Consider the following 12,115-nt stretch of genomic DNA (forward strand, 5'->3'; position numbering starts at 1 on the left):
TTCCCAAAGTCATTCCATTGTCATAACGCGGGCATTTTTGTTATGTTTAAAAGATACAAGGAGAAAACAACCATCAATTTAATCTAAGTTCAAACATACGAGAGCAAAGATAAAGCAATTACAATTAACAGTTCACTCAATCAAGTGCACTATTAACTGTGCATGTTTTTAATTTTGTAAAGGATTTTTTCCATACACAGTTTCCTGTTCCAAATCATGTGGGTATTTTCACATCTCTGCGCACTGCAATGAATCCCACAACCTCACACAGAGAAGAAGGAGGGTGTGTAGGAGGACTCCTGTGACTCGCCCACCTTTAAGCCATTCATCTTTTAACACATCCCAGGCAACACAGCCCCACACTGGAAGCTCAGGCGGGAGGCCCCATGCGTCTTTTATGCATGAGAGCTGCATGAGGTGCGTTTCAGTGCCCTTAGTGCAAGTAGAGATATGGCTTTAGACGCCAACATTTCTATTAATCTATGAAGTTTAAACAAAAAGATTCTTTGCCCTCGCAAAGTACAACACATCTTCATGTCCTCAATAAGGTTGTGTTGTTTGATAAGTTCCACTTTCTGTGTTGAAATTCAACGGTACTTAGGGCATAAAAAAATAAAAGTAACTAATGAGTCTTTAACATTCAAGTGTTTGGTAAAAGAAGTTTTGTTCTACAAAGTATATATTATTTGGGAAAGACAGGTTTTTCACACTTGGATTGAGTTGAGTTTGTTCTTTTTGGCATTGTAGTAACAGATCTTACAGCCTTTAACCTGCCTGAAATAAAACCATGAACATCTCAACTAATGCTAATACAAGGTCTATAATTGCTTTAAAAACAGTTCCAAACTTATGAGTGTTTTGCCTTTGCAAAGCATCAAGAGTTAATTTGCACACTTATATGCAAGAGAAGATTCCCCATTTTTAGTTCAGAATTTAAGAAAATCTATTTTTATTCATTCTTATTAAACGTATGATATCATATAATGTCACAAACACCGATTCTACAAACAACATTCCTCAGTGGTCTGCTAATAAAATACAGGAGTAATTGGAAGGTCTTCCAGGACAGGAAACAAGCAGTAAATTTAACACGGACTCACCACAGACTTTAATGTTGCAGTACTCCCAGGGGGTTTGGGGGTCCAGAGTGAAGCACCATGGACGAAGACGGTTGTCGGGATTGCGGCAATAATTATCATTGAGTCCCTTATCAGGATACCTGCAATGGTTTACAGTGTATTCCATTAATTAAAAAAAAACGTAAAAATGAACAGCTTCCGTCAAAGCAGGAAATGTGCTAAAATTGGTTTTAATCTGGAAATAAAGTCAATATTAACAGCTACAGAGAGAAGGCTACTTAGCGCATCCAACCCATTTGGTAGTTAGAAATGAACTGATCTAAGGATCTCATCCAGCTGTTGCTTGAAAGGAACCAGGCTATCAGACGTTAACGACATGACTGGGTAACTTGTTCCATACTCCCACAACACTTGGGGTAGTAAGGTGTCTCCTGTACTTAGTTTTAAATGCACTTGTCATGGTTTCCACCTGTGCATGCATGTTATGGACAAACTTATCTAAACAGGCCAACGAGGAGAACAGACTGGAATCTACAGAAAGTCATGAGCAGAAAACATCAGCTTTTTGTTTTACATGCTTAGAAACAAGTAGCAATATTTTATCTTGCTGTATATTTTTGGAAATGTTAGAAAAATGCATTTTTCTAAAGTACTTTTGACAACTTTGCGTAAAAAAAATGTTTTGCTCCAAGAGACAACAATCAGAAAACTATCTGAAGATGGAATAAATTCTTGAAAATAAAATGCTTAACTTGAGAAATTTGCTTGAATTACTTTCTTTGCTCAATACAGGAAAATGTCAATCCATCTTAAAATGAGCTATCAGAAGAAAAAATGTATTGATTTATTTATTAAAAAGTCTGTTTAATTTATTAAATGAGTGTTTCGAGTTAAGTCAGTAAACCAAGTAAGCTCAGTAAACAATATTATAATATAAGCTTACAACTGGGTTTCACAGAGAATCACTTTTAACCAAACTATTAAAGACCATTGTAATTTATGTAACCAAGCATCAGCATCCTTGGGGGAAAACGAAAATAAAGTTGACAGTGTAGGATGTCAATTACAGGGAAGCATCTGAATCCCAGTGAAAGCCTGCATTTCTAAATTAAAAAGCAAACACTGCATGGGGGCATATAACACTCAATTCACTACACATGTAATATGTGACTGCAGTTGTGCTGTTATGCTACTAAGCATCATCAGAAGAGACAGACGATATTTTCTATTAATAAATAAGCCCAGAACCTGGCTACACCATTCACCTAAGCACTGATTACCCCAACAAATACTACTGGGGACTTGTAAGAAGAAAAGAACCAGAAGCCTAGAAGAAACAGTATTAACACAGAAGCTGCATAAAGAGTGTACTCTAACCAAGCTGAGAGCTGTGCACAAGTAGTACTTCAAAGCACACACAGCCGACAATGATATTTTTTTGTACTTCCATTATGATGTAATTTAGGGCCTCCAGAGAGGCCCAACGAGTACAAGTGCTCACACAAGCACTGGTTGTGCTCTCTGATCAAGGATTCGAGCCTGGGTCATTACAGTGGAATTAGTCAGACAGGGTTCTCTTTCGAAATCTCAGTGACACAGCAACTTCATGGAACTCTGACAGCATACTCTTGGGAATTGTGCTGCTGATGCGTCATTATGTACATCTGTTAATGGCCATTAAGGTCTCACATTCAATAAACTATCACTGTGTATGTACCCCAAAGTGGCTTATTGAGTTTTGTACTATTTGTTGTTGAGTTTGTTATACTGCAATACCAGGCATGGTGATTTACAGAACCTGCTTCCTAACTGAGCAGTGCATGAATACATCAACAAGAAGGCATCAACCTTCTGTCATCTTCAGAGCAACAGACTGCAGTCTTCATACACAGTATATGACTTTCTTGTGCTGCAACTCCATACTGAATATTATCTTTAAATATTTCTCCAATAAAACGCTTATCTTTAAAATTGGAAAAGTGGAAAAAGCTGCACAGGACCTGTGAATAAAGTTTAAATACTTTGAAGAGGTTAGAGTATGGAACCACGTTACCAGGGTACAGTATCTGCAACTGAACATGAAGAGGTTAGCTAGTTCCTCACTGAACACTGAAAAGAAAAAGGTTAAAAAGGGATAGAAGGTTGACAACTCAATAAATTAGGCAGAAATGGACAGATCACAGGGCAAGGTCTGAAAACGTTCATATGCTCAGCTTAGCAAGGACTAGTTGAATTAGATCACTGACAACCCATGTAGGACAAAATCAGAATACCATACATTGCTAATGGACTGGAATTTGACACTCCTTCATTAAGGAATTTGGAAGTCCGGTACCCATATACTAATAACTTCAACCTTCACAGTTTTTCTTACCTTTTTGGATGGAATGTGTGTTTGTGAGGCCTTGTCAAATCCCAGCGCTGACATTCTTTCCCAGTTTCTGTGTGATCCATAGGACCCCTGTAATTTTCTCCATTGCATGTCATACACTCAACTGGAAATAAAGGATAATGGTGAAAAAAAAGTTAAATAAAAGACAAAATACTAAAATATGCATACTCTACTTACATACTCTATTTAAAAATAATTTATTCTTTAATGTCAGGACTTCACATCTACAGTTCTGTCTCATGCCCTATATACTGTACTTTAATCATGACCACAATCTTGACCACTTTTACCACATTATCTTAAACTATGTTCAAACAGCAGCATACAGTAGATATTATTTTAGTATTATAGTATTTTAATCAAATCCAAACTAAAAGTTAGAGTAGATGATTGTCATGTGAAAGTATTTACTGCATTATGCAAATGCAATTGAGTGGATTTAGAATACTACTGCATGCACATTAATTCCAGGCATACATTATATTTCTATACAAACCACAACGGAAATTAACTTTATGATACACTGTGTGACAGTAACAGGAGGTTACTCGTGTTTACAAGTAAATGAAAAAAAGTTTTTGAATTGACTAAGACATTTTTAATTCATCACAAAATAGAGCAGATACCACAAATGATACTACCGTTTCTAATTGCTGACAGTTTTCTACAAGACATGTTCCTAAAAAATGTACACCAGGCTCTTTTCTGTATAGCTTTCCATTTTACAACCAAACCTGACCTCTAGAATAATAGAATAATGCAAACCTCCCAAAAATTGAAAACAGATGTTTATAAAGCCAACTATTCTCATGATTTACTTCAGCTTATGTTTCTGATTAAGACAATTTATGATCACACTTGCCAAGTGAAGTTAGTTTTTTTTAAGGGAAAGCTGAATGAGAAAAGTCAGGGCACTTTGATGTCCTAGCTATTTTCATGTATTGTTCAGTGCCTTATTGTTTTTTTATCTTCGGCCAGATTCTTTTTTTATATTTCTTATGTGCAGAGCTATGTAGCTCAAGACTGCAAATCTTTAATACACTTCCATCACACACCTGTTTAGTACATTCTGTATGGCTTCATGAAAATGTGTTATTTGTTTTCAGGGGGTTGCAATATTAACCCGTTTGTCCACTGAGGCACTTTTGTGTCTGTTATGTGTGAGACAAATAAAAAAAAAACTACCTTCTGAACACTGCGGGATTTCACAAGACTGATGGCGGATATCGGGGTCTGTGGTATAACACCATGGTCCTGACGTCTCATTATTTGGATTCCTGCAGTAATTCTCCTTTAGGTCCTTTCTCTTGAATCTCGAAGGCAAAAAGCTAGTTTTAAAATGACAATCAGTTTAGTGTAAGACCATGCATGCCAGTCAGCACCTGTGAACTCTCTCACACTGCTGTGAGCTTCTACCACCAGCTCAGGCTGCACTCTGCTCAATGGCATTCTTTCTCTACTGTAATTAAGGTTTCCTGATGCATACACCCTTTACTGTTCAATGGACATTATTTGAATTGCACAGACATTGCTCTTTCAAAAATGTTCACAACCCAGTTTGTTTTTTTTGTCCTTGATATTTTCACTTATTCAACTGTACTTGAGTGGTTTCCTTTATGCATTTTTATGTATTATTGTACATTTTGTAATATAATAATATTTTAATCACTTATAATCCTACTGACAATGTGTCCAAACACTTAAATGTTCACTTCCTGTCACAACTGTGTTTCCAAAACCGGAGTTTTCATTAGCCTAGTGTTGGGAGAACAAAGCGTTTACAAGTTATTTGCATAAACCTCTTTGTGCCTTTGTTGTGTAGAGAGTAAACTGTCATTATTCCTGTTCCACTTCATAGTTTTGTGAACACTCCATTCGGGTTTTTCAGGTTTTTCACCGTCTCTGCTAACCAAAGCCATAAACAGAGCTGCAACCCCTGAGCATACTTCAGTTTATATCTTTTACTTCATACGAAATTAGGTTGAAAATCAAAACAAACATGGAAGACGAATAATTGAAAAGGTTTTCTCTTAAAATTTACACATTGAAGCTTTTTCCTTTACGGAAGAAAACTGTGCTGTAGTTTGCCGGTATATACTGTACAAAACAGCCATTAAAACACTGTTTTTATTTTTTATAGAGAACAACAATAAAGTAACTTCCTCTTAGTATTAATCTGGTAAACTCTGGAAAACACACCCCTAGCATGCCTTCCCCAGCTTTTTGATGAAATCATGTTAATATCATTAAGTCTTAACAGATGTTTGTAACAACATCTTGTTTCAGCTGAACCTATGGACTGAAGACGTCTGTAATTTTACAACAGATCCTTTCACATTTTTTTAACTATTTTTTTTTGTGTGGTGGAACTAGGAAAAGGAGACACCCCATTTCATTTTTTAGCATAGACAATTTACTCACTAAATGTTTACTTTGTGCTTTTTTGGCATTGTGCACTTATTTGAAAAAAAAAAGTCAAACAAATGCTTAATGTCAAGCAAAAACAAACACTCACAATGACTGTTAGACGTTAACTTTAAGACCAAAGATATAACCTGTCAAGAACACAAGCATTCCCAGAAACCTGACAAATAAAAGATCGCTAACCTCAACCCACACACTTATAAACCATGAGAGTTTTATAGACTGTTCTTCATCCAAACTACTCCTAAACTATGTAGCCCCTGGCCTAACTACCTGCTGGCATTTTAAAGTAACATTTTGTGTGAGCTAACCTACTGTACTTTCTTAGGAACTTAAGAATTCCACATTTCTAAAATAGTGTGTAAAGAGACAGTGTCTGAAAAATGTACACATTGTCCATAATGAAAATCTGAAGTCAACATTTTCACTACCAAAAGTCTGGTACAAAGAATGGTTTATCTAGAGCAAATTCATTTTCTTTATTGAAATGATTTTGCCGTTTTAAAACGGGACTACACAGAGGAAGAACACAAACATGGCTTGTTTTTAACAAGGTCCTAAATCACTTCAAAGAGGAGGACAAGTTCTGGGAAACCGACAAGGTACTCACAGGGAGGAAATAAAAATAATGTTTTAATCAATCTGAAGACTTGTTAGTTAAACTAACAGGCATCCATGATACAGACATTAACTGCAAAAACATTTTATCTTGGTGAGAAATTGGTAAGTGTATTTTTTTACTTGCTTTTCTACATGTCTGCTCTGGTCTAGATTTCTGAAGGTGAAGGTGAACACATAGTAAAATCTTCAGGTGCAACAAAACATAAACACACACATATATTCTTCCCTTACTTGTGATCATGTGGCACAGATGAAGCCCAGGCTTGACACTTCAGGCCAGTTTTTGTAACAGATTTCATTCCTTTATAACTTGATCCTTCGCCAATGATACATTCTCTTGTATAATCTATAAGTAAGTGATTACAGAAAGCTGTTCAGCACCAAGCACAGTAAATTGCAGATAGACACACAAAATGTGGAAAACATCTTTAAAAAAAAACAATGAACAAATTACATTAAGATTGATTTTTAAACTCTGTTAATGCTTAAATATATAGATCATCACACAGTTGTAAATCTATCAAGCTACAAAAAGGATTCCATTGGGATTCTTACATCTTGTGTTTAGGCCAGAGTAGGCCAATCAGTGCAGCAGTATACTTAGTCAAAGATTATTAATAATAGTTCAACCGCACTAAAAACAGAAATACAGTTTTTTTAATCAGACTGTTATCATGTAACTAATTAGGAAGGAGAAAACAACTGTAAGAAAACATAATAGGTTCAGCCAAGGTTCGGCATAAGACAAATTTACCTTTTTTCTCATAAAGATCAAAGCTAAAATCTTGCTCTTTTTTAACACCTGGAGTATTGCTGTCAAATGACAGCCAATGGCATTTCCTTGTTTTCTGGTCAAAGTGGAAAGCCCTGTAAAGGCACAAATAACACAAAGATGCAGGTACTGGATTGTACATGTGATTTTCAATATAATATAAATCAGCGCAAGGTCATCCTTAACTCTATCTGCCAGCATGGGTGGAGATACAAACTATTACGAAGAGAGGTCTGTTTTACAGCTAAACTAACGCATTTTAAAGTAAACATGAGAGTTTCCTTAACAGGGGAAGGAAAATCTGATCCAGACCTCTAAATCTTACAGCCAGAAATTCCCAACTACCAACAAAAGACAGAACAAAGCCCTAACACTGCTTGGAAAAAGACAACAAGTCGTGCATTTGACTGCGCATAAAGTAATCCTAATAAAGTGACAGAAACAATTTCACATTGGAAAGTAAATACTGTATAGCAAGCTAACACACAAGCAAAACAAAATTGCTGTAATACACATGCAAATAATTCTCAGATTGTTATTAGATTTGAGAAACTCTGCATGTATCAACATGACCTAACCTGATAAGTAGGAAATAAAAGACACAACAAGAGAATTTTTATCCTTTAGTGGAACTTACCTGCAAATAAAAGATAATCCCTTATTTCGACTGCATCTTCTGGCACACTTCACTTCGCTAAGGGATTTACTTTTGGTCAGGAGGGAGCTGTCAGTTTTGATCAAGTGGATTCCATCACTCTTCCGATAGTCATGAAGACTGTTTCTCCTTGGTTGCTTGCTTTCTGTAAAATGTTCAGGTCTTGCTCAGTGAGCATCATATGGGACACACACATGCCTCATACTACATACAGTATACACTACTGGGCAAATGGGTTTTACATTGGTCTTTTCACTGGCTGTTTCAATCTTATTTTATGCAGAAACAGTTCTGTGGTAATCTTCTACTGAACTTTTAGTAAATTGAACTTAATCGTGAATGATCTGTAAAAGAAGCCTTGTAGCTTGAAAGGTGTAGAGAGAGAGGACAAATGTTAAACATGAGGAATGAATTACTCAGATTTGACTGGTAAATGTATGGTTTGAGGTACTACTACACTTCATATTGGCTGAATATATGTATATGTATATGTTTTATATGTATAGTTTTTCTTGGTTGTTGTGGCCAAGATGAAGATTTTGATCACAAAAACCCAAGGCATCTATGAATATTTTTAAAGAGCTGTTAAATTGTAGTAGTGCAGGCTTAAGTCAAATATTGATGCTCATAACATATAGTGTTAGTCCTGATTGTGTCTAAGACCTTTATTCATTGGGGTATGTTATCTCTAGTAGACACGGCACAACATATTGTCTATATTCCAACAAGTCAAACCTGTTAGCCTTGGCTAAGGCTTAAATGTAAAAAGCACAAGTTCATTTTGTTCTAAAGAATATATTTGTGCTAGAGCATTATACTTCTTTTGACAATATCTGCAAACATAATACTATTCTACAAAACCTAAATACACCTTTTAAAGGAAACATAATGGGAAAAGATACTTTAGCATATCACAGAACACTTCTCAGAACAGCTAGTGAGCTACTTGAAATGCAACAACATAACACAAGCAGGGAAGTCTGAGGTGTATTTAATTAGAAATGCAATTAACTGCATCCATCAATGCATTAGTATTCATGAGTGATTCACCCAAAACAGTACATTGAGGCAAAAGTTCCACTGGGGTTCTGACCTCATTACTATAGACATCTTAAAGGCAACAAGGTAGAACATTTCATTTTCCAGCAACACAGTGAGTCAGCAACTGCAGAGGGATTAGAACCCAGGACCTATTGACTCATACAGCACTTTTATCTTCTGCTCTAATCTCCAAGCAGAGATTTACAAAGCTCTGAGGAAGACTTTTGTCAGCATCAGCAGGACTTTTTCATCCATATTACATAGCCTTGCAAGGCAGTGCAATTAATTTAGAAATCTAATTTTTTCAAAATTGAACTTCTTCTGCCTCACTCCTGCTTTTTTTGCTTAAAGTTGTCACTGTAACACATCCAAAAATTTGAACAGCTACTTTCTGTGAGGCTTCACAGACTCTCCTCTGTGTTTTATTATCCAGCCTTTTTTAATTACAGGGATGATCACACATTTTTTATTGTCTTATTATTATATTGCTTGGGAAGGCAATTTTCTACTTCCTCAATCTTACTTATATTGCCCATTCACATTATTCCTCTAAATCAAGGGTAAACTGGCTTACATCTGGCAGTATTCATTGCAAGTTTTCCTATTTTTGTCCAGATTAAGCTTCCTTTCCTGAGTAAAATCACTTCTTTATGCAACCATTACTATGCTTGTGTCTAATTTTAATTTATGCACCAAATGTATGGTAAAAAGCACTTAACTTGCCAACATGACTGGTTTGAACTGCTCCAAAATTCAAATAAACACGATTAAATTACAACTCTATAACACTCTATGTGCATTAACTCCGTATATTAAAGAAGCCTGCATTGAAAATGTCTTCGCAAACCAGACTGCACTAAGCCTGGTGGTTCAACTAGCATAACCCTAGGAAATTTCTATTGGAAGTCTTACTTGGTCATTCAGCTACCGCTAAATTGTGTCTTCAAGTCACAGCGACCCCTAGTGACCAGACGTACTACATATTTTACTGAAATTTCAGGTTGAGTTCGGCTCTATATATTGTTTAGGTGGGTAGCGCGTCAGCATGCGTAGGCTGCAAAGGAACAAGTAATACTGTAGGTTTATTCCATGTTGAAAAGTGATGGTTCTTCTTGCTCACACCCAAAGGCTCCACAGCCGAAACGTTGCGTTTTCTTTCTCTTTTCAGCATGGAATAAACCTATTACTTGTTCCTCTATAAATTGGGATATCACATCTTGAGATCTTACAACGTTGACAGGTTAGGTTCAGTGATTGACAATGGCCTTGTGAACAAGCAACAAGACCAGTCATCTTCATCATCGCACATGCAGAAAATATACTTTGTCCTAATATTGCTCTTAATTGAATTTATCATGCTTTCCTTTTTTTCTACTCTTTTCTACTTTAATATGCATATAATATTGGTTGAGACACTTTATAGTTATTTTAAAAGTAAACAAAACAATACAATGATACTTTGAATCATTTAATACAAGCATTGGAAGCAGTTTTGTAAGTAACCTAGTAAAATTATTTTTTGTATTAACATAAACGTATCTACAGTACACAAGCCACAAAATATTAGAATTCAATACAATATTTGATATGCCGGTACTGACTGCCATTATAGTTTTTTGTATTTTTGTTTAAAAGGTTGCAGTTCTTAACAACAGTATGGCTTATTGATACGCATACAATACGGGATTCATTTCAAACACATCAACCTACATCTGTTCGGTTCTCATGAGCAATACTGAGTCTATGTTAACACAATTCCATCTGAGTCCCCTTACGTTTCTACAGAAGTTTATTGGATCCTAACTTCATAAACGGTTTCATATTAAGACTTAAAACTCAAGGGGAGGACAGGGTCAGAAACAGGAATTTACTCTTTAATTGATAAAGAAATATTAAAAGAATGTTTCATCCTCTTCCAGGACTATCGTTATTTTGCTGTACTATTAGCACTATACACATTTATTGAAAAAATCTGTATCATGATAAGGAATTACACCACTTGTGAAGTCTACATTTGCTGTCACGATGTTCCAAAGAATTATACCATTCTACAGGCAAATGTAAAAAGAACGACTTTTTGGACATTTCGCCAGGGAATCTAAAATAAAAATACTTTCTTATAACTGTTGGAAAATGTAAAAAAAAAACTCCTTCCCCACCAAAACACAGTAAGTCTATTTAGAGAACTACAACTTTTCTACGTTAGGATGTAAAACACCTGAATCTAGTTAAGAGCAGTTAACGCGTGAATCGCGTGGGAATTTTGTATTTAAGATACTCAACCTTGACAGCGAATTGCGCAATAACCTCTTGGCTAACCAACAAAATGCAATGGTTAAAATTCCTTAAGTTTATGTTTCCTCATCAAAGACGCTGGGATACTTTTTTTTCGGAGACTGTATTTTTCACTAGACATATCTCATCACACACGAGCAGTTTAGCATTATTTTTAGTGACTGCTGATAAGGTACAGTACATCATACAACAATTAAAGTCCAATAGTTTCCGGTCTTGCAATTAGTTTGTGAATCCAGCAAAGGCATCTGTACTTCAAGCAGTCTTAAACTCTTACAAAGTTGAGCTGGCGTTTTTTTTCCCCCACCAGTGACGGTACATCAAACCACCTCTTCTGCAAACTTACCTGAGTAAACTACGACCGCCGCGCAGAGCAGAACCCACTGTGCCCACATGATTCCCGCAGTATCTGTTACTGGGAGAGTAATTCCGCGGTTTGCTAATGACTGAGGTTATAGCAGCGTGCTGCCTGTTTTTATTGTCTGATCTCACAATCAGCCTGTATGATTAACAGGAAAATCCTTACCAAGGCAAAGATACCCTCTTACTGGAAGGGATCCGTCCTCTGTTCAACCCCCATCATGACAGTATCACACCGTTACCCCTCCCCCTCTGTGAGAAACATTTAAAGGGAACTCTACCCCAAGAATTCTTCCAACGCCAAACCTTAAATTTACCACTGTGTCCGTGGTAACGTTGTGTGATAAACTGCAACAGATGTATTATGCCTAAATATAAGTACGCTAATTAATGCACATTTCTACAGTATTCCTCGGTTAAGATACCAGTTTATGCAAATATGTAATATCCATTTGAAAATAAAATATAGTGATTAC

At 36.1% G+C, this 12,115-nt stretch overlaps 1 protein-coding gene across 2 annotated transcripts in view; it reads right to left on the reverse strand.

Annotated features, from left to right (window-relative positions):
- The window catches only part of LOC148829808 (hepatocyte growth factor-like), a 33,058-nt gene extending 21,250 nt beyond the window's left edge, over positions 1-11,808 (reverse strand). The window contains exons 1-7 of one of the 2 annotated variants that reach the window (XM_088922643.1): positions 11,626-11,808; positions 7,926-8,088; positions 7,271-7,383; positions 6,748-6,862; positions 4,657-4,784; positions 3,454-3,574; positions 1,101-1,219 (exon numbers count right to left, since the gene is read on the reverse strand). In XM_088922643.1, coding sequence (XP_088778769.1) covers positions 1,101-1,219; positions 3,454-3,574; positions 4,657-4,784; positions 6,748-6,862; positions 7,271-7,383; positions 7,926-8,088; positions 11,626-11,674 — 808 coding nt within the window. In that variant the 5' untranslated portion in view covers positions 11,675-11,808. Of the gene's footprint in view, positions 1-1,100; positions 1,220-3,453; positions 3,575-4,656; positions 4,800-6,747; positions 6,863-7,270; positions 7,384-7,925; positions 8,089-11,625 lie in introns of both variants that reach the window. The other variant, XM_088922642.1, reaches the window with a different exon arrangement.
- Between the last annotated feature and the right edge of the window lie 307 nt (positions 11,809-12,115).

The sequence above is a fragment of the Atractosteus spatula genome, chromosome 8 (assembly GCF_055471065.1).
Source record: "Atractosteus spatula isolate fAtrSpa1 chromosome 8, fAtrSpa1.hap1, whole genome shotgun sequence".
Classification (NCBI taxonomy): domain Eukaryota; kingdom Metazoa; phylum Chordata; class Actinopteri; order Semionotiformes; family Lepisosteidae; genus Atractosteus; species Atractosteus spatula.